Source organism: Procambarus clarkii, chromosome 68 (assembly GCF_040958095.1).
Source record: "Procambarus clarkii isolate CNS0578487 chromosome 68, FALCON_Pclarkii_2.0, whole genome shotgun sequence".
In the NCBI taxonomy this organism is placed as follows: domain Eukaryota; kingdom Metazoa; phylum Arthropoda; class Malacostraca; order Decapoda; family Cambaridae; genus Procambarus; species Procambarus clarkii.
Genome location: NC_091217.1, coordinates 3,314,353 through 3,338,279, shown reverse-complemented (window position 1 = coordinate 3,338,279; position 23,927 = coordinate 3,314,353). Strand labels below are relative to the sequence as shown.

At 46.1% G+C, this 23,927-nt stretch overlaps 2 protein-coding genes across 2 annotated transcripts in view; one reads left to right on the top strand and one right to left on the bottom strand.

Annotated features, from left to right (window-relative positions):
- LOC123774712 (uncharacterized) overlaps window positions 1-23,927 on the top strand; it is a 241,123-nt gene that overhangs the window by 9,236 nt on the left and 207,960 nt on the right. The gene's annotated exons all lie outside the window — the stretch shown is intronic.
- Window positions 4,931-5,545, bottom strand: LOC138355604 (uncharacterized). Its single transcript, XM_069310918.1, has one exon. The coding sequence runs from the start codon at window positions 5,543-5,545 to the stop codon at window positions 4,931-4,933; it is 615 nt and encodes a 204-aa protein (XP_069167019.1).

Sequence of the window (23,927 nt, the reverse complement as noted above, 5' to 3'; positions counted from 1 at the left end):
GAATATGATAAATATTCTCTGGAAGGTAGACTGCTGATTTCGTGACTGCCAAGAAGCGTTCGACACAGTACCCTCCCACACAGCCAGGAGTGTAATGGTAGATAAGGTAGAGGTAAACCTACGTAGGTAGATAAATCTAGTAGATAAGTGAAAAGGCGATAAGGTAGATAAAGATAGATAAAGGTAGATAAACCTAGTAGATAAGTGAAAACTTAACTTGTAGAATATAGAACAATATGTGTAAATTATTTCTTATGTAGGAAGAGACTCCTCCTCCTTAATGTCTTATCAGTATGAAGATAAGTCTTATGGAAAACTACAAGAAAAACACAAGTTTATCTCGAGCAAGTTATTATTTATTATTAACATCTTTATTGACAAAATTATTTACAATTTTGCCTAATCTGAGGACTTGGATTAAGATATATTAAAGTGAGGATAATGCTGGTATTCACTCGAGTAAGTGCAATCATGTGGCATCTTTCAGAACCTCGTGTATCACATACGTCAGACCAAGTCTAAAATATGCAACGCTAGTGTTTAATGCTCATGTTCTTAATCTCAACATGGCGTCTAGTGGAATGTCTAGAGGAATGCCTCAAGACGAAACCAGGCGTCGTAGATGTGTGGTTTATGTGGAAACACTTGATTAATTCAACCTCACGTTGCTGGAAGGGTAGATACTCAGATCCTCCTTCCGTCCCGTTCCTCCCTATCCCATCACCTATCCCATCTCCAGCCTAGGAGCGTACGAAGACAGACGAGGCAGACCACAACCTATTAATAATCTTTAGTGCGAAAAAAAGGCACAATTTGTTTTTCCACAAAAGCCTATGTACCTGGTGACCCCTCCCCCCCCTCCTCCTACTCCCCATGCAAGAAGCACCTCGTTACCCCACCCCCCACCCCTTGCTCTTGTGCCTCCCCCCCCCCCCCACCTGCTCGAACGACCCCCCCTCCTCCCACCAGCACCTCCCGACCCCCCCCCTTCCTTCCTTCCCACACCTGTCAGGTGGCTGGTGTGTGTGTGTGGCTTGGGAAGTCTGCTCTCTCATGGATGGGAGAGGAGAGAGGAGGAAGGGGGATGGAAGGAAGAGGGGGAGAGTAAGGAATGGTGTTGGAGAGAGGTGGTGTAGACGTGAGATGGGTTGGGAGAGTAAGGGTGTTGGTGGGGAGGGGGGGGGAGGAGCAGGTGTAGGAGGGGGGGAGGGGAGATGGGTGATGATAAAATGAGTTTTTGTAGTGAAGATGGAGAGGTACAGGTGAAGGGAAAAGGTTTAGAAGTGAGGAATATAAGTTGAGAGTTGTGTGTCAGCAAGGCGGACTGTCCGCCTTGCTGACACCAGGTGTTCACGGAGTTAGATTTGGAGTTGCGTCCACTCCTAGAATCTTTTTCTCGAGTCGTTACAGTGAGGTAGTTAATTCCCTTCATTATGTACTGTCCCTTTTTGGTGTCCAGGAAGCCGCCCAAGATTGAGAAAAGGTGTATAGGTTCGTAAGTGCTTGCGTAACCGCTTCGTAAATCTGGCTCCAGACGCCTTTTAAATTTCCCGTTTCCCATCACCTTACACTTGCTGGTGTTGAACTCTGGTGCTCATTCCTCTGACCATCCCCACAACCTATTTAAGGCGCCGTAGAGAATCTTACAATCCTCATCTGTCACAATTCTTCTCATTTTGCATCTTCTGCAAACACTGACATATAAAACTCGACTCCTGAAGATAGGTCATATATATGGCCTATCTATCTACTATTTTTAATTTTTGCATAAATGAGAAATAGTGTATGGAGGTGCCAGCACTGATCCTTGAGGCACTCTGCTTGATACACCTCACTTTGCTGGCTACTTCCCCTCACTGTTACTGTGCGTGAGTGTGAGAGTCTCTCACTCTCACCCCCTCCCCTTTATCCCCCCCTGCCCCCCTCCCCTTCCCCATCCACCCCCCCCCCCCCCCCCGACACAACCGCGGGCCCACACCTGTCTATCGCCTTATTAACAAACTGTGGAGGTGGTTCACAGTAGCAGCGCCCGCCCCCCCCCTACTCTCTCTCTCTCTCTCTCTCTCTCTCTCTCTCTCTCTCTCTCTCTCTCTCTCTCTCTCTCTCTCTCTCTCCTTCCTTGCCTGTTCTCATTTGTCGTTTCCTCGATTCCTATGTTTTCATGTTCTTCCTTTCCTGGGCCATTCCACTCCTCTACCTGCATCCTTCATCCCAATCCATCCCTTCCCCCCCTAATCCCCCATCCCCCCCCTCCCACCTCCACCCTCTCCAACCTCTCGCTATCCCCCAGGAATGTGACCAACCTCCCTCCCTCACTCCCTGACCCCCGCTACCAACAATATTGGTGTCACGTGACCATTGACGCGCAGCCGTACGCGCACACGGTTGGGTGTGTGGGGGGGGGGGGGGTGAGGAGGGAGTGGTTGGGCGGGTAAGGGGGGGGGGTGAGGAGGGAGTGGTTGGGCGGGTTAGGGGGGGGGAGGTGAGGAGTGAGTGGATTGGGCGGGTAAGGGGGGGGGGTTGTTACATGAGCGGTCTCCCAATTACATGGATGAACGCGTACATGCGTACACACACACACACACACACACACACACACACACACACACACACACACACGCACACGCACGCACGCACGCACGCACATGCGCATCCTCCGTTTTTCGATAGTTAAAATGCGTAAGACTTCAGAGCGCACATCATCTTCGCGTTGAGTGTGCGACATTGCGCAGCATACGCGCTGAATTACGCGTACGGGCGTAATGACGTGGGACGCATTGTTTATTGTTTGTGCGTGCGCGTTTGTGTACTCTATGCAATGCGCTTGCAATGATGCGTTGCGTTACATAGGCCTAGCTAGCTCTAATAGTTGTGTTTTGCATATAGGCTCCGACAAGATTAGTCACATATCTGCCGTCGAAGAAAGCGTTATAGCAATGTATAGATATACTAGTATATCGGATATCATGCCTGTGGAATAATATATATATATATATATATATATATATATATATATATATATATATATATATATATATATATATATATATATATATATATATATATATATGCAAACAAGCCTGAATGGTCCCCAGGACTATATACAACTGAAAACTCACACCCCAGAAGTGACTCGAACCCATACTCCCAAGAGCAACGCAACTAGTATGTACAGGGACGCCTTAATCCGCTTGACCATCACGACCGGACATAAGGAAGTGATAGCCGAGGCTATTTGAACCACTTCCCCGCCGGCACTCGGATGGTAATCTTGGGCATAGCATTTTATCAAATCACCTCATTCTTTGGGGCACACGTGAGGAACACAAATGCAAACAAGCCTGAATGGTCCCCAGGACTATATACAACTGAAAACTCACACCCCAGAAGTGACTCGAACCCATACTCCCAAGAGCAACGCAACTAGTATGTACAGGGACGCCTTAATCCGCTTGACCATCACGACCGGACATAAGGAAGTGATAGCCGAGGCTATTTGAACCACTTCCCCGCCGGCACTCGGATGGTAATCTTGGGCATAGCATTTTATCAAATCACCTCATTCTTTGGGGCACACGTGAGGAACACAAATGCAAACAAGCCTGAATGGTCCCCAGGACTATATACAACTGAAAACTCACACCCCAGAAGTGACTCGAACCCATACTCCCAAGAGCAACGCAACTAGTATGTACAGGGACGCCTTAATCCGCTTGACCATCACGACCATTACCATCCGAGTGCCGGCGGGGAAGTGGTTCAAATAGCCTCGGCTATCACTTCCTTATGTCCGGTCGTGATGGTCAAGCGGATTAAGGCGTCCCTGTACATACTAGTTGCGTTGCTCTTGGGAGTATGGGTTCGAGTCACTTCTGGGGTGTGAGTTTTCAGTTGTATATAGTCCTGGGGACCATTCAGGCTTGTTTGCATTTGTGTTCCTCACGTGTGCCCCAAAGAATGAGGTGATTTGATAAAATGCTATGCCCAAGATTACCATCCGAGTGCCGGCGGGGAAGTGGTTCAAATAGCCTCGGCTATCACTTCCTTATGTCCGGTCGTGATGGTCAAGCGGATTAAGGCGTCCCTGTACATACTAGTTGCGTTGCTCTTGGGAGTATGGGTTCGAGTCACTTCTGGGGTGTGAGTTTTCAGTTATATATATATATATAATATATATATATATATATGAAACAGGAATTTCCTTAAGTACTTTCGTATATTAAATACATCTTCAGAAGGTACATGACCTTCTGAAGATGTATTTAATATACGAAAGTACTTAAGGAAATTCCTGTTTCATTTTTCCTCCGTGGTCTGACATTGTCACATTCTTAATCACGTGTTTATTTTCGTGATATACACACACACACATATATATATATATATATATAATATATATATATATATATATATATATATATATATATATATATATATATATATATATATATATATATATATATATATATTATTATCATTTTGGAATATACTGCTCAATCGTTACCATTCTTTGGAATGGGGGTTAATTGCTCCTCTCATCTGTCTCTCTCTCTTAGCACACTCTCACACCCTCCATCTCTCACTCCCTCTCTCTCTCCCTCCCTCCCTCCCTCCCTCTCACACCTCACTAAACAACGTGATTAGCTTCTCCAACTGCCAGTTTACCCAAACAAGTCAGGCTTCTCTGTCCTTAGTGGGAGGCTAATTGACTTGACCTGACCTGGCCTGACCTGACCTTTCGGGGGGTGGGGAGGGGTCTTGTCCGGGTATTGAGGTGTGTGATATCTGATGGACATGCTTTAAAGAGGCTCGAACCAGGTCTTTGGAGATTGATGGTGAGGCTACCTACCTTGAGGTGCTTCCGGGGCTTAGTGTCCCCGCGGCCCGGTCGTCGACCAGGCCTCCCTGGTGACTGGTAAGGTTTTTTTTTTTAGCCTTGGTTTTCTGTTTCTCGGTTTCTTCTCTGTTTCTTCTCTGTTTCTACTCTGTTTCTGCTCTGTTTCTGCTCTGTTTCTGCTCTGTTTCTGCTCTGTTTCTGCTCTGTTTCTGCTCTGTTTCTGCTCTCTGTTTCTGCTCTCTGTTTCTGCTCTCTGTTTCTGCTCTCTGTTTCTGCTCTCTGTTTCTGCTCTCTGTTTCTGCTCTCTGTTTCTGCTCTCTGTTTCTGCTCTCTGTTTCTGCTCTCTGTTTCTGCTCTCTGTTTCTGCTCTCTGTTTCTGCTCTCTGTTTCTGCTCTCTGTTTCTGCTCTCTGTTTCTGCTCTCTGTTTCTGCTCTCTGTTTCTGCTCTCTGTTTCTGCTCTCTGTTTCTGCTCTCTGTTTCTGCTCTCTGTTTCTGCTCTCTGTTTCTGCTCTCTGTTTCTGCTCTCTGTTTCTGCTCTCTGTTTCTGCTCTCTGTTTCTGCTCTCTGTTTCTGCTCTCTGTTTCTGCTCTCTGTTTCTGCTCTCTGTTTCTCTTCTGTTTCTCTTCTGTTTCTCTTCTGTTCCTCCTCTCCTTCCTTTCTGTTTCCTTATCAAGTCTCCGTCTTTCGTTGCTATTCTCATTTTTCATCAGATGCTTCTCCACGTTCTCTTCATATTCCTTCTCCCATTTTCATTCTCTTCTTTATCTCCTCCCCCCTCTTGTTGATTCATCTTCTTTCCCCGCCTTGGGCCGCTTCCCTTCTTTTTAGAGGGATGGGGAAGTGGGGGGGGGAAGTGGGAGGGAAGTGGGAGGATGGAGAAGTAACGGCGAGGGAAAATGTTAAGAAATGGGGCATACAGTAAGCAAATAATTCTTCAAGGGTACCAAGCCGGGAAGGCTATGTAGCCCCTGTAGCACCAGGCTATGTAGCCCCTGTAGCACCAGGCTATGTAGCCCCTGTAGCACCAGGCTATGTAGCCCCTGTAGCACCAGGCTATGTAGCCCCTGTAGCACCAGGCTATGTAGCCCCTGTAGCACCAGGCTATGTAGCACCAGGCTATGTAGCACCTGGCTATGTAGCCCCTGTAGTACCAGGCTATGTAGCCCCTGTAGCACCAGGCTATGTAGCCCCTGTAGCACCAGGCTATGTAGCCCCTGTAGCACCAGGCTATGTAGCCCCTGTAGCACCAGGCTATGTAGCCCCTGTAGCACCAGGCTATGTAGCCCCTGTAGCACCAGGCTATGTAGCCCCTGTAGCACCAGGCTATGTAGCCCCTGTAGCACCAGGCTATGTAGCCCCTGTAGCACCAGGCTATGTAGCCCCTGTAGCACCAGGCTATGTAGCCCCTGTAGCACCAGGCTATGTAGCCCCTGTAGCACCAGGCTATGTAGCCCCTGTAGCACCAGGCTATGTAGCCCCTGTAGCACCAGGCTATGTAGCCCCTGTAGCACCAGGCTATGTAGCCCCTGTAGCACCAGGCTATGTAGCCCCTGTAGCACCAGGCTATGTAGCCCCTGTAGCACCAGGCTATGTAGCCCCTGTAGCACCAGGCTATGTAGCCCCTGTAGCACCAGGCTATGTAGCCCCTGTAGCACCAGGCTATGTAGCACCAGGCTATGTAGCACCTGGCTATGTAGCCCCTGTAGTACCAGGCTATGTAGCCCCTGTAGCACCAGGCTATGTAGCCCCTGTAGCACCAGGCTATGTAGCCCCTGTAGCACCAGGCTATGTAGCCCCTGTAGCACCAGGCTATGTAGCCCCTGTAGCACCAGGCTATGTAGCCCCTGTAGCACCAGGCTATGTAGCCCCTGTAGCACCAGGCTATGTAGCCCCTGTAGCACCAGGCTATGTAGCCCCTGTAGCACCAGGCTATGTAGCCCCTGTAGCACCAGGCTATGTAGCCCCTGTAGCACCAGGCTATGTAGCCCCTGTAGCACCAGGCTATGTAGCCCCTGTAGCACCAGGCTATGTAGCCCCTGTAGCACCAGGCTATGTAGCCCCTGTAGCACCAGGCTATGTAGCCCCTGTAGCACCAGGCTATGTAGCTCCATCAACGGGAAATACATATAATGTGTGGTGGGGTCGGGGGGGGGGGTGAGTAATGTATGTGGTCTGTATGTCGTCTTGGAATTATGCATTGGGAGGGTCTTATAGTCTCCCTCATACACCTCCAAGCTCTTGGACTCGTTGGACAGAAATGTCTTGCGATTGTCGTGGGTCTCACATTATTTGTTAGTTACATCCTCAGCGTGTGTGTGAGGTATTACTCAGTGTTGGAGGGGTCGGGGCGCTGCTCCTTGTTTCGACTTCACTTTCCAATTCAACTGTGTCACCCCCAGTTAGCCGCCAAGACTGAGCTTTATAGCTGTGCTGATTTAAATTTTGCCCCGAGGGGCGAGTTAATTGGGCAGCGCCACTCATCTTGTGAGTGGACACACCGCCGTAGTGACAATATTGGGCAGCGTCACTCATGCTGTGAGTGGACACACCGCCATAGTGACAGTATTGGGCAGCGCCACTCATCTTGTGAGTGGACACACCGCCATAGTGACAGTATTGGGCAGCGCCACTCATCTTGTGAGTGGACACACCGCCATAGTGACAGTATTGGGCAGCGCCACTCATCCTGTGAGTGGACACACCGCCATAGTGACAGTATTGGGCAGCGCCACTCATCTTGTGAGTGGACACACCTCCATAGTGACAGTATTGGGCAGCGCCACTCATCTTGTGAGTGGACACACCGCCATAGTGACAGTATTGGGCAGCGCCACTCATCTTGTGAGTGGACACACCTCCATAGTGACAGTATTGGGCAGCGCCACTCATCTTGTGAGTGGACACACCGCCATAGTGACAGTATTGGGCAGCGCCACTCATCTTGTGAGTGGACACACCTCCATAGTGACAGTATTGGGCAGCGCCACTCATCTTGTGAGTGGACACACCTCCATAGTGACAGTATTGGGCAGCGCCACTCATCTTGTGAGTGGACACACCGCCATAGTGACAGTATTGGGCAGCGCCACTCATCCTGTGAGTGGACACACCGCCATAGTGACAGTATTGGGCAGCGCCACTCATCTTGTGAGTGGACACACCGCCATAGTGACAGTATTGGGCAGCGCCACTCATCTTGTGAGTGGACACACCGCCATAGTGACAGTATTGGGCAGCGCCACTCATCTTGTGAGTGGACACACCGCCATAGTGACAGTATTGGGCAGCGCCACTCATCTTGTGAGTGGACACACCGCCATAGCAGCATGTACAACACTACCCAATAGGAAGAAAACCCGCTGGGTTGTTCATCCTGTCATTTTGTACCCAGACACAGCTGGGACTTGCTTAACTGTCTCAAGAGAACAGCTCCTCAAGCTGTGCTGATGTCTATGAGGCTGTGTATAGTGTACATAATGTGATTATCTGTGGAAACTCATAGTTCTGTGATATCTTGTATTTTATACTTGTGTGACTAGCTTTGTCAAGAGTTTTTAATATATATCTGAACACTAAATGGGTTTATTTTTCGTCATGGCATTTGCAGTATCCTCATATATCAGGGCAATAGTTGCTATGGACCCCTTTTTGTTAAACTTTTGATCCTTTAACTTGTGCTTCATAAGCCTGTGGTTAATTATTTTTTAAAAATAATTTACCTCGAGAAGGGAAATTAGTTGGTAATTATCAGATTAATTTTGGGTTTCTTCCCGCCTTAGGAATTAATCTGACAGTGGCATTTTTTTTTCAATGGCAAATGGTATTTCAAAATGAGGGGGGGGGGGGAGGGGGGAGGAAGGAGCAAATAGTGACTTCAGGTAGGAGGAAAAAACCTGCAAGGGGAGGGGGGAAGATATGAAGTCATTGTGACGTCACACACCTCGTGCATACCACGTCTGAAACGTGTTTTGTTGTTTTCATTAGAATTGGTTAGGATAGGATAGGTTAGGTTAAGGATAGGATGGACTAGGTTAGTTAAGAATAGGGGTAGGTTGGGTTGGGCTAGGCTAGTTAAGGAAAGGTATGGCTGGGTTAGTTATGGATAGGGTAGGTTGGGTTTGTTTATAGAATTGTGAAGGCATAGAGGGTTACATATTTTTCTCAAGGTTTCAGACCCTTACTCTGGACCTAAGGGTGCTCGTGGCTCTACATGTTGCTGACACGCCCAAAGGTCTTCTTCCTACACCTTATAGAAACACAAGCCATACCCAGTGGACCCAATTCAACGCGAAATCAACGCTGATTTTGGATATTGTTCTCATTGACACAAAGATTATTGATGTGTGTATTTGTGTGGGTGACTAGATATGTGTATGTATATATGTATATATATATATATGTACATGTATGTATGAGTGTGTGTGCATGTGTATACAATATTAATAATTTTATAACTAGCGTCAAACATTGTTATTTGCTTAGCTAAACGAACTAGAGGGTTCAGTTCCTGAACCGATTATGTGCCTCTGTAATCCTGTACACCACCGCCCACGAGATGGGTATGGGGTGCATAATAAAGAAAGAAATTGAATTGTTCCCATTTAAAAATCGACTTTCTTCTCACGGTAGACCTGCCAGCTGATCTACTACATCCAGAGGTCGTATTCACTATAGACTCTTACGAGCCAGTTTACGAGATCTGTCTCTATCCTCGCTGTTGTGGCGGCTTGGTTTGCTTACGACCTCGTAAACAGTCTACGAGGTCGCTCTTGACCCAGAATTATTATTGTTGCTTTTGTATATAACCTCGTAGCGAACGCTTCTAATTAACTCGTAAACTGGAACGAAACGAACGATATCGTAAAATTGTCCCTGGCCGTCCCCAGGATTCGAACCGAGGTCCTCTTAATTAAGATGCGGGTGCGCCTATTGCTACCCTACGACCAAGTTTATGCACCACCTTCATTCGTATTGTTTATTTTTTGTGTGAATTGGTTCTGACAAATTGTAAACGTTGCAATTTTCAATATTTTGTAGATGAATTTTGTAGATGTAGATGAATAATTGCAAATTAGTATAGATATAATGGTAATATTATTGTTATTCCTTCTATGAGTCCGTTCTCTTTCCTTTGGCTTGCCTCTCTATCTATTTCTCGGTTGTCAGTATCTGTCTCTCTCTCTCTCTCTCTCTCTCTCTCTCTCTCTCTCTCTCTCTCTCTCTCTCTCTTTCTCTCTGTCTGTCTTTCCCTCCCCCGTCTCCCTCCCAGCACCCGCCCATCACTCTGCCCGGGTCCGTTGCTGCTCGCTAATTAAAGCAGACCAATTTGGCCATCGATTTTGTGGAGCATCAAGAAGGACTTGGCAGAAACTCTCACCATAGGGGAGGGGAAAAAACAAACATACTACCGATACGCACCAGATGTTCACCCTACGCTATAGTTCATCATACTCCAAGCGTGCGTTCGCACAAGTATATATACGTTCACTTGATGCACAATACTCAACCTAAACAAAGGTCAATTATCTCTTAATATCAATATACATGAAGAATAATTTTTAATCTGTTAACATAAAATTGGATTTTTTTAACGGTAATACTTTTATTACAAGATTTTTGTATTATATTTAAAAGTTCTTTATTTATAACATACATATATGTACTTAGGTGATAGAATTCAGTCAAATGACATTAATAAAAGAGCCTATCGCATGTTACACGAAGTAGTCATCAATAAAATATACATATTATAATAAGTGGGAAGCATTTCAGGAGTAATGGGACGGTGAAGGGTTGACAGTATGTGTACCATTCGTGAGGGTCTAATAGCTAAATCGTAGGTCTATAGCCGGCCCTTAGACCTATCAATGGGTATTAAAATCTAAAGCCTATTTGGCTCTTTGTATGTATATTTGAAGCTGTAAGTGAAGTCTGCCTCAATTATTTCCTACCTCATTCCATTTGCTAATTCACGATTTTCTGTTTTAGGCTCCTCGGAGCCTCGTACTCAGGACCATTGTTCTGAAAATGGATTTTTTTTTTTTTTATTTGGTGGCTCTTTGGATTTCCTTGTTTCCAGTCGGGTATCCGTCTTTGCGTGTTAACTATACTAAATAGTCTAGCTTTGTATGCCCTGTTTATTTCCATGAAGATTTTGTATGAGATGATCATGTCTTCCCATGTTCCAGATTTCATAACGTGAGGGTTAATTAATATAATGTTTCTTCTTCATAACTCGTACCTCTTAACTCTGAGTTGCACATTTATCGACTATCTCCGGCGTCTTGTTCTGTGTTTAACGGGATAAGGATGTAAGGTTAGTGCTGCATATTTAGGAAAGTGGTCTGACGTATGCAGCTGATGATTTCTGTTTGATGTGGGCTTCTGGTGAAATATCACCCACCCACCCAGGTCACTCTCCTCTACCATTTGATATTATGTGCATGGCTTCCTGTCCCTCTCAATCAGCTTCGTTAGTTGTCATTTCTCAGACTTCAAATGGCGCTTGCCCAAGGTCCTCATGTATCATTCTAACATCTGTCATGATTCTTATTAAGATATTAAATAAGGTAGGACTGAGGACACCTCCTCAGTCCTACCTTATTTAATATATTAATAAGAATCATGACAGATGTTAGAATGATACATGAGGATCTTGGGCAAGCGCCATTTGAAGTCAGAAATGTCATGATTCTTCCTCTGAATTCTCCAGCGTGACATGAAGGCTTCAACTGTCTAGTCGCTGGTAATACAGTGTCAGGATGAGCACAGTGACTTGAGGTACTGTGCTCGTTAACTGTTTCCTCTGTGTGGGTGTGGGAGTACTCACCTAGTTGTGCTTGCGGGGGTTGAACTCTGGCTCTTTTGTCCCGCCTCTCAACCATCAGTCAACTGGTGTACAGATTCCTGAGCCTACTGGGCTTTATCACATCTACATTTGAAACTGTGTTTGGAGTCAGCCTCCACCACATCACTCCCTAATGCATTCCATCTGTTAACTACTCTGACACTGAAAAAGTTCTTTCTAACGTCCCTGTGGCTCATTTGGGTACTCAGTCCCCACCTGTGTTGCCTTGCTTGCGTACCACCCGTGTTAAACAGTTTATCTATATCTACCCTGTCAATTACTCTGAGAATTTTGTAGATAGTGATAATGTCTTCCCTTACTCTTCTGTCTTCCAATGTCGTAAGATGCATTTCCCGCAGCCTTTCCTCGTAACTCATGCCGCTTAGTTCTGGAACTAGCCTAGTGGCATACCTCTGGACTTTTTTCCAGATCGTCTTGTGTTTGACAACGTACGGGCTCCATGCTGGGGCTGCATACTCCAGGATTGGTCTTACACATGTGGAATATGGAATACAAGGTTCATACCCTTTGGGAGATCATTTACATATATAAAAAACAATATAGGTCCAAGGACTGAACCCTGCGGCACCCCACTGGTGACGCATCGCCAATCTGAGGCCTCACCCCTCAAAGTGACTCGCTGTCTTCTGTTACTTAGGTACTCCCTTAAACAATGGAGTACCTTCCCTTTCACTCCTGCCTGCATCTCCAGTTTTTGCACTAGTCTCTTGTGTGGTATTGAGTTAAAAGCTTTCTGGCAATCCAAAGATATGCAGTCTGCCCACCCTTCACTTTCTTGCCTGATTTTTGTTGCCTAGTCGTAGAATTCAATTAATCCTGTGAGGCATGACTTGCCATCCCAGAGACCATGTTGATGTTGTGTCACAAAGTTCCTTCACTCCAGATGTTCCACTAGCATTTTTCGCAAAATCTTTCCATAGACTTGCATGGTATGCAAGTTAGGGACACTGGCCTGTAGTTCAATACCTCCTGTCTATCCCCTTTTTTGTATATTGGGACTACCTTTGCCGTCTTCCAAATTTTTGGCAGTTCACCAGTGATTTGTTATACACTATGGAGAGTGGCAGGCACAGTGGTTCTGCTCCTTCCTTTAGTATCCAAGGGGAGATATTCCATCCGGGCCTATAGCCTTTGTCACATCCAACTCTAGCAAAAGCTTCCTTACATCTCCAATGGTAATACCAAACTCCTCTAGTGGTACCTGGTTGATGGGGGGGGTGGTGACCCCTGGTGGGTATGTTGGCGGGGGTGGTGACCCCTGACGGGTATGTTGGCGACGGTGGTGAACCCTGACGGGTATGCGAGTGGTTGAGGTGAAACCTGCAGGTATGTTGGGGGGTAGGGGGAGGGGTATGGGGCACCAGCTACAGGTGCTCTGGGAGATGAGCAGATGATGCCCATATGGGCACCGATCACTACAAAAGTTTATCTCCCGGGCCCAGACATCCTGATATAAATTGTGGATAATTACAGGTAGTCGTGGAGGGGCGGGGTCGTTAGGGGGGGGGGGGGTAGGTAATCAGTTGGAGGGTGATTAACGTGGTTGCAAGAGCATGTGGATAGTGGTTGATCCCGGGACGAAAATGGCAGTGACGGATGGATGGTTGTTAGAGGGGGGGTTTGGTTGATGGAAGGGCTGGTAGTATGGATGGTGGTTGAGTTGGCGACCCATCACCCATCTAGGTGACCCATCCTCATCATCCACTATCACACACGTGATAGTGGATGATGATGATGTATGTGGTTGTTAGTAACGATGGTGGTGTTGGTAACACCATCACAGACCTGAAATTGAGAGCAAAATGTCTCCCACTGATGAAATTTGGTCACCCAGAAACCACTGGGGCTGACAACCCAATTACAATGACCAAACTACACGCGTCAGAAGATGATGAAGAAGCGATGACGTTACGGTCGTATGTATGTGACTATGTATGTTTGTGTTTGTGAGTGAGTGAACAGGTGTATGGTGAAACTGCAAGCAAGAGCTGTTATCCTACCTCAGCTCATCTATGACCATCTCTCTCTCTCTCTCTCTCTCTCTCTCTCTCTCTCTCTCTCTCTCTCTCTCTCTCTCTCTCTCTCTCTCTCTCTCTCTCTCTCTCTCTCTCTCCCCCTCTCTCCCCCTCTCTCTCCCTCTCTCTCCCTCTCTCTCCCTCTCTCTCCCTCTCTCTCCCTCTCTCTCCCTCTCTCTCCCTCTCTCTCCCTCTCTCTCCCTCTCTCTCCCTCTCTCTCCCTCCCACATCACGATCGATATTACCGAAGACAGGGACAAGAAAAACAAAAATAAATTTAAGAATACGAGAAGTAAATTGAAAGGGGAAGAAATAGAGGGAAGGAAAAAGAGATGAAGACGAGTGGAGAGACAAGAGGGAATAGAAGGGAGAGAATAAGAAGGGACAGGAGGAGGAGGAGAACAAAGAAAAGAACAAGAGGAATGGGACAAAGACCAGAACGAAGATAGTGTCGAAGAGAACAGAGGAGAAAGAATAAGGGTTAACAAATGGGAGATGAAAGAGAGTTGAGAACAGAGAAAGAGAGAAAGAAACTTATGCACAATAAGGGATAAAGAGAGTAAGAAGAAGAGTGAGACAAGATTAGGATTGGGAAGGATGAAGATGAGACCACACAAGAAAGGAAAAGGGGAGAAGAGAGAGAGAATAGAAGAGAAAGGATGTAATAAAAAGAAGGGGGGGGGAGGGGTTAAGTGAGTGAATGAATTATCAGACGAAAGCACCAAGCCGCCACGACTCTTATAGCACTCGGAAGGGGTCAGGATAAGGATTTTGGGGATGGGACGGAGGGGAAGGAATGGTGCCCAACCATTTGTGGACGGTCGGGGATTGAACTCCGACCTGCACGAAGCGAGTCCGTTGCTCTACCGGTCCAGCCCAGGGTGACGGGGAGAAGGACTAAGTGAAAGAGAAGTTAACGTGGAACGAGAGAATTAAAAGAAGCCCAACATCGAGAAACTGAGAAAGAGAATGAAAAGGTAGACAATAAAAATAAAAATGGGAAAGATGCAAGGATCCGACGGTTAGAAAGGCGGGGTCCAAGAGCTATAACAACCTGCGGACACACACACACACACACACACACACACACACACACACACACACACACACACACACACACACACACACACACACACAGCGGGATCCAAGAGTCAATGCTCGATCCTGCAGACACAACTAGGTGAGTACACACATTTGGGGGCCTGGTAGCCTGGTGGATAGCGCACAGGACTCGTAATTCTGTGGCGCGGGTTCGATTCCCGCGCCAGGCAGAAACAAATGGGCAAAGTTTCTTTCACCCTGAATGCCCCTGTTACATAGCAGTAAATAGGTACCTGAGAGTTAGTCAGCTGTCACGGGCTGCTTCCTGGTGTGTGTGTGGTGTGAGAAAAAAAAGTAGTTAGTAAACAGTTGATTGACAGTTGAGAGGCGGGCCGAACGAGCAAAGCTCAACCCCCGCAAACACAACTAGGTGAATACAACTAGGTGCATGCACACACACGATACCAGAGTGCCAGGAATGAATACGTCAGGGTGAGAAGAGGCAGAAGGGCAATATGAAAACGACATAGCAAGCAAGGCAAAAACTCAACCTAAATTGCTGCACAGCCACATCAGGAGAAAAACAACAGTGAAGGAACAGGTAATGAAACTGAGGATAGGGGCTGACAGATTCACTACAAACGACAAGGAAGTGTGCGAAGAACTCAATAATGAAATTCCAGGAGGTCTTCACATTAGAGCAAGGAGAAGTTCCAGAGATCAGAGAGGGAATAGGTAACCAGGCACCTGAACTTAACATCCCTGGAAAACAGAAGAGTAAGGGGAGACATGATAACCACCTACAAAATTCTAAGGGAAATTGACGGTGTGGACAATGACAAACTCTTTAGCACGAGCGGAACGCGAACAAGGGAGACACATGTGGAAGCTGAGTACCCAAATGAGCCACAGAGACATTAGAAAGACCTTTTCCAGTGTCAGAGTAGTTAGTAAATGGAATGCACTAGGAAGTGATGTGGTGGAGGCTGACTCTATAGACAGTTTCAAATGAAGACATGATACAGCCCAGTAGGCTCAGGAACCTGTACACCAGTTGACTGACGGTTGAGAGGCGGGACCAAAGAGCCAGAGCTCACCTCCCACAAGCACAACTAGACGAGTACACACACCAGGGCCAATCTTGAGAGATTATCTTGAGATGATTTCGGGGCTTTTTTAGTGTCCCCGCGGCCCGGTCCTCGACCAGGCCTCCATCCCCAGGAAGCAGCCCGTGACAGCTGACTAACACCCAGGTACCTATTTTACTGCTAGGTAACAGGGGCATAGGGTGAAAGAAACTCTGCCCATTGTTTCTCGCCGGCGCCTGGGATCGAACCCAGGACCACAGGATCACAAGTCCAGCGTGCTGTCCGCTCGGCCGACCGGATCCCAAGCTGGCCAACACTGACCAAGAAAGGTCAACACCCTTAAATCATCATATCAATGATCATAATGATGGAGAAAAATTCAAATAATAACTCTGACATCAATAATACCATTAGTGATGACCTGCCAGACGAGAGACTCTAGAGTGGAGGCACAGGTAAAGCTCGCCTGCCTGGCAATGGTACAGCTAAAAATGTCCAATCAATCAAAGTGGGGTAATTGATCACCCTCCCTGACACTGGCACCTGTGATCATTAATGTTGCCACACACACCTGCACCTCACACACACCTGTGCCCGTATGTATACCTGGTGAAGTTAGGGGAGGTATGTATACCTGGTGAAGCCAGAGTAGGAATATGTACGCAATGTATCTATCGGACACACACACACACACACACACACACACACACTAATATATATTTTGATTTTTTAAATACCTAAAAGGGGTATCACCTCTGGTTCAAGTGTAGGGACCCATAGCCTCGGAGAAGAAAATAAAGAGTACTCAGAGAAGACCTTGTGGATCCTCACTGAACACGTTAATATTTTCTTCTCCTCTCACCCCCCTACTCTTATGGTATGTGTGTATATATACCTAACTTTATTTTAAAATTTCAATACACAAACAAGGCTACAACACTGGTTACATACAGGGTACTCGGCTACTTGTCACAGGTTGTAGAGCTCCGCCAGCTCCTCAGATAGCGGGCAGGAACCATGGATGCAGTGAGCATTTCCTCTCTGGATCGCCACACTAAGACGCTGAAAGAGAAAACTGGTGGCTCTTGGGTCTCTAGTTGTTCCAATTATCTTGGAACCCAGCTCCTTCAAAAAACTAGCAGCACTTTTACCCCAGGTACCAAGTGTCTCTGGGGCAATGGGGACAAAATTGTAGTAATCAAGGTCTCTGTATTTACGTGACTTGGCCGCTTCCCGGTGATTGGCGGCACCTCCTGCCTGTACAGCACTGAAGGCAACATAGGTGTTGGCTAAAGTTGAAACGCAAGTGTAGTCCCACACCAACTGTCTACCATTCTTCTAGGGGTTCACTGTGATCCCGTCTGGGCAACCGACAGGCTCATCAGAGTTGCGGGCCATTAGGTAACGGGGCTCTCTGCTGGACAACCAGCTGTGGTAAGGCTTCTCTTAATAACGTCGTTAACCTCGCCGTGTCTTGCATGCCATCCTCCTGTCCTTTGGCAGAGAAGGCCATGCCGTCCGTACCTGTCGGCCACTGCCTCGCCGCAAATTTATCTGTATTCGGTGTAGATTAGGGAAGTACTAATATATATATATATATATATATATATATATATATATATATATATATATATATATAAATATATATATATATATATATATATATATATATATATATATATATATATATGTCGTACCTAGTAGCCAGAACGCACTTCTCAGCCTACTATGCAAGGCCCAATTTGCATAATAAGCCAAGTTTTCATGAATTAATTGGTTTTCGACTACCTAACCTACCTAACCTAACCTAACTTTTTCGGCTACCTAACCTAACCTATAAAGATAGGTTAGGTTAGGTAGGGTTGGTTAGGTTCGGTCATATATCTACGTTAATTTTAACTCCAATAAAAAAAAATTGACCTCATACATAATGAAATGGGTAGCTTTATCATTTCATAAGAAAAAAATTAGAGAAAATATATTAATTCAGGAAAACTTGGCTTATTAGGCAAATCGGGCCTTGCATAGTAGGCTGACAAGTGAGTTCTGGCTACTAGGTACGACATATATATATATATATATATATATATATATATATATATATATATATATATATATATATATATATATTAATTATAATTATATATATATAATTATATATATATATATATATATAATATATATATATATATATATAATATATATATATATATATATAATATATATATATATAATTATATATATATATATATATATATATATATATATATATATATATATATATATATATATATATTAAATATGACCGAAAAAGTAAGATTAATAATTCTAACACGAATTTTCTCTTTCTTATATTTCTTTTCACTGTCGATGGTAATTGAAAAATCAATTCTCCAAAATTCATTTTTATTTCTAGTCTGACGCGACACTTGAACGCATTTCGTAATAACTTATTACATTTTCAAAGACTTTAGTTTACACACACACAACTATAACCTGCAAACACTAAACAGAGTTCTACTATGCTATCATTTAAACAGCTTTCATCTTATATACCCGCATTTGGGCGAGGTGATATGTTACAAGAGTTTTGGATGAGGTGAACAAAACTTTCAACACAAGACAGAACACGGTGCAATGGGTATAAATTGCATAAATTAAAGGGAAGATTGGAAGTAACTGCAAAGGGCCTATTGGCCCATATTTCTTGTACTCACCTAATTGTGCTTGCGGGGGTTGAGCTTTGGCTCTTTGGTCCCTGGGATGGTTGATGGTTCTATATTGGTGTGGAGTCTTGAAGTGGGTAGAATATAGTTGTGCATTAATTGGCTGTTGATTGCTGGTGTTGACTTCTTGATATGTAGTGCCTCGCAGATGTCAAGCCGCCTGCTATTGCTGTATCTATCAATGATTTCTGTGTTGTTTGCTAAGATTTCTCTGGTGATAGTCTGGTTGTGGGAAGAGACTATATGTTCCTTAATGGAGCCCTGTTGCTTATGCATCGTTAATCGCTTGGAAAGAGATGTTGTTGTCTTGCCTATATACTGAGTTCTTTGAGGCTTACAGTCCCCAAATGGGCATTTGAAGGCATAGACGACGTTATAATATATATAATTTTCATATTCTTTCCCTCCTATTTACTCAGCAGCTTCTATTTAACTCCGTACTCTCAGACTTCTGACACACTCGCGCACGCACACTCACTCGCGCACGCACACACACTCTCGCACGCACACATGAGCGAACAGGTGAAAAATCGGCAAAAGTTCTAATTACCTCCTCCAAGTCTTTCCTTGGGACGATATTTTTGTTCCTTCTACATATTCCTGTGCATCCACTTTTTCTCTATCTCCTCTCCTGAGCACCTCTCTGCTCTCTTCTCCAAGCACTTCTCTATCTCCTCTACTCTCTGACCACCCCCTCCCTCTCATGGGTGTGTGTACTCACCTAGTTGTACTGGCGGGGATTGAGCTTTGGCACTTTGGTCCCGCCTCTCAACTGTCAGTCAACTGGTGTACAGGTTCCTGAGCCTACTGGGCTTCAGAAAAGTGTGTGTGTGTGTGTGTGAGCGCACGCATGCATGCTTGCGTGTGAGAATGCGCGCGTCCTAAGTAGAATGCACGAATAGTTTGTAAAGTTGTGAATGAGTAGGATGTTATTCTCCTCTTCACGAGGAGAACATCATCGTGGGAGAGGTTATCTTCAAACCTGATTTTCGGGGCTTAGCGTCCCCGCGGCCCGGTCCTCGACCAGGAGACAACGAAGACTCAAGCACCTAGCCAGCCAGCCCTCGGCTCTCTTCACTATACACGGCTTCACTCTCCTGTTGGGATCACCACTTAAGGGCGCCTGACAGCTGGGTGGACAGCGCTTCGGATTCGTAGTCCTGAGGTTCCGGGTTCGATCCCCGGTGGAGGCGGAAACAAATGGGCAAAATGTTTCTTTCACCCTGATGCCCCTGATACCTAGCAGTAAATAGGTACCTGGGAGTTAGACAGCTACTACGGGCTGCTTCCTGGGGGTGGAGGCCTGGTCGAGGACCGGGCCGCGGGGACACTAAACCCCGAAATCATCTCAAGATAACCACTCTAGCAGAAGTATTGCCAACTACCGAAGGAGTCCTGTAAACCTAGTTTACTTACCTAGAGGAAGTTCCAGCACCTTAGAAACCTCGTATAGTCTGAGAATATGTCCTAATACCAGTTACATTATTATATATACATCTTAGGAAATTAATTTAATGAAAAATAAAAAAAACAGGAAAATTTAAATTATAACTTAAGGTACACAAAGGAATAATCATGCCTCACACACACACACACACACACACACACACACACACACACACACACACACACACACACACACACACACACACAGGGCCAACTGCGTCACTATATACCTGGCACCCGAGGCACTCTGACGGCATCACCATCATCCCCCCCCCCCTCAGCATCGCGTACAGCTTGTTGCGTCACCGGGGAAGACACACGACGATTGCGTCACGTTGACAGCATGAAGCTTGCGTCCCCATCACCTCGAGAATTCTACCCCTCTCCCCCCCCCCTCCCCTCCTCCTCTCCCATGTGGAACAGGGGACCTGATGACTCTCGTAAGTAATTGTCACGAAGTTCGAGGGAATCTAGTACGGATGTTCGAGGGTTCGGCTCTCGGGCTCGCCTTACGACGCATTGTTAATAATATGGTGGTTTGGATTGCACTGTCTCGTTGGAGAATGCTGTCTGCCGCTGTTGCTTCTGTTCACCCGGGATATACTGTTTTGGCGGTTTCTGTTCATGGGGATGTTCCGTTCACAGGATTGGTGGGTTGGACATGTATATGAGTGGGATTGGGGGGTTATAAATAGGAGCTGCCTCGTATGGGCCAATAGGCCTTCTGCAGTTACCTTTGTTCTTATGTTCCCTTCAATTCCGGTTCCCGGTAAGGAGAGCCTTCCAGGACGGCCTCCAATCACTTGGGCTGGACGGTAGAGCGATGGTCTCGCTTCATGCAGGTCGGCGTTCAATCCCCGACTGTCCACAAGCGGTTGAGCACCATTCCTCCCCCCCCCCCTCTCCCATCCTAATCCTTAAAATCCTGATACCTTCCCAGTCGTAATGGCTTAGCGCTTTCTGCTGAAAGTTCCATTCCCTCCCCCGTCGATTGGCTGATTAAGCCACCCAAGAGGTGGCACGGGCATGAATAACCCGTAACCCGCTATATGCAGTCGTAATGGCTTAGTGCTTTCTCCACATAATTACCTTCCTTGCGCCTTCAGTTCGTTGTAACGAGTTTCTTGCATGCAACAACTGGTTCAGAAATTGATTCATCTTCACTCGTGCTAGAGTCTAAATTATGAGCCTAAGGCAAAAATTTGAGGCGTGGGTAAAGGGGGGGGTGGGGAAGGGGGTGGTTGAGGTTGGAATTGATGGGGAGGGCTGGGGGAGTAATTGGGTTAGTGGGGGAGAGGTTGCTGAAGCCACGAGGCTTCAACTGAAGCCACGAGGATCAAGCTGAAGCCACGAGGCTTCAACTGAAGCCACGAGGCTTCAACTGAAGCCACGAGGCTTGGGCTGACGGTCTCTCAGGTCCCGTGGTGGTACTCTGGCCTACACACGACTTCGCTAGCCGGTCTCCGCGACGCCAGAGGACATCGTTGTATCACGCGAAGAGTTCGAAGCTGAGTTCGTAGAAATACCTTTTATTACTAAGCTCGCTCATTCAATTGTTCCTTCCCTCCGTCTCCATGACCCATTATTCCCCCCCTCTTTCCCTCCCTTCTTGCCTTTCCTATCTCCCTCCCTCCCTCCCTTCCTTCCTTCTTTCCTCTCTCCCTCCCTCCCTTCTCTCCCTCCGGGTTTAGTTTTCTTATATTTGAAAGTTTGAAACGAATTCCATCACATCTGCTCGTTTCATTTTCTCTCGAATTACCTCTTGTTTTATTTCAAGTTGTCACCTTATCTTTCCATTCTTCTCTTCATGTGGATTCTCTTTCGTAACTCTTGATTAACGTCCCCCTTATCCCCCTTCTTTATCGGAGATTCTCTCCTCTGTCTTTACATTCTCGTTCCTTACCTCTTTGTCATTCTGATTTTATAATCTTGTGTCCCCCCCGCTCTCTCTTTCTCTCTAACTTTGGGTTCTTGTCCTTTCCACACGAGCATGGGAGTAGAGGAGACGGGACGGGAGTATCTGGCCCTGTATCTGTAAGCACTCAAGAGGTGGATGTCCTTATTGTGGAGGATATGAGCTGGGACTTTAGGACTGTCAACCGCTGAAGGGTTGTTAACATCTTCCCCCCCCCCCCCACCCCTCCAGTATATCTTGCTGGCTAATTAGCAAGTATTCTTTGGTATGAAAGTATACTTCCAGTGTGTGTATGTGTGTGTACAGTATGCATACACACACACATACACCGAGAAGCGCAACTCTCCTCTCGTTCTAGATATCGAAGTCATCTTGAGAGGGGTCGTCATGACTGAGTGATGTCGCAGGAGGAGGCTACTTTATTGTGTACCTCCATACTCATCCTGTGAGCGGTAGCGCAAAAAGGATCTTACAGCGAGCACAAAAGAATATATTCAGAATTTCCACAGAGAATTACTACATTAACAATTGCATCTATCCTCTCTACCTTACAACTATCATGTCGGCTAGTGATGTGAGCATCGTGAGAGGACTGACAATGGGACAGAAGGACAGCATGTATAGATTTAGAGAGGCAAAAGTCGAGCCTGCGACAAACTTGACAGCATTGCAGTGTGATTCCTTCCCGAATTTCGGACAAGGAACTCGGCAGTCATACTATAGAAATAAGACAGAAAAATGATAGTTGGGTAGACTGTATTTTCTTAAATTGTCAAAGAAGCATTTGACACTTGCTCATAAAAGACTGTTGTACAAGATGGATAAGCAAACTGGGATAACTGGAAAAAAAAACATGGAACTACAGGTATAGGAGTACCAGAAAGACTTCTGGTACCAAGAGGATATCATCAGCGGCATATACTAGATTAGCCAACATTAGAACTTACCTTTAGAAACTTGTATAAGGAATCGTTCAAGAACTTGTATACCACTTATGTCAGACCAATCCTGGAGTACGCAGCTCCATCCTGGAGTTCATACCAAGTTAAACACAAGACAAAGTTAGAGAAGATTCAGAGGGATGCCACCAGACTAGTCCCAGAATCGAGAGGTGTGAGCTACGAGGAAAGGCTACGGGAGTTAAACCTCCCGTCCCTGGAAGACAGAAGAGTAAAGGGAGATATGATCACCGCAAAATTCCCAGGGGAATTGACTAGGTGGACATAGACAAACTATTTAGCACGGGTGGGACACTAACAAGGGGACACAGGTAGAAACTGAGTATTCAAATGAGCCACAGGGACGTTAGAAAGAATTTTTTCAGTGTCAGTAGTAGTTAAGAGATGAAATACAATGGGCTGTGATGTCGTGGAGGGTGACTCCATACACAGTTTCAAGTGTAGATATGATAGAGCCCAATTGGCTCGGTAATCTGTACACCAGTTGATTGACAGTTGAGAGGCGGGACCAAAGAGCCAAAGCTCAACCCCCCTCCCCCCTCCCCTCGTACCCAACTAGGCAAGTATATTTCCACCCGTCCAAACAATCAAGACAGCCTTCCTCTTAGAGGCTATTCAAGTCCAAGAACCGGTGCTAACCTGTAGCAAAAATCCGACCCCCTGTACTGTACTTGTGGGTCAATATGTCACTCTCGCAATGATGAAGATGAGGAGGTATATACGCCCCTTGTGTCCTCACTATCCCTTGCTCTCTACGGGAAGTATTGACCCATTGTTACAAAGGCTACTTGTTAGATAAGGGGCATAACACACATAAGGGGCATAACTGGCAAACCCCTCACAGTGTTCAAGAGAGAACTGGATAAGCACCTCCAAAGGATACCTGATCAACCAGGCTGTGACTCATACGTCAGGCTGCGAGCAGCCGCGTCTAACAGCCTGGTTGATCAGTCCAGCAACCAGGAGGCCTGGTCGACGACCGGGCCGCGGGGACACTAAGCCCCGGAAGCACCTCAAGGTAGCCTCAAGGT

Coding starts and splice junctions, on each gene's coding strand:
- LOC138355604 (XM_069310918.1), bottom strand. CDS start 5,545: ATGAAAAATGAGAATAGCAACGAAAGACGGAGACTTGATAAGGAAACA.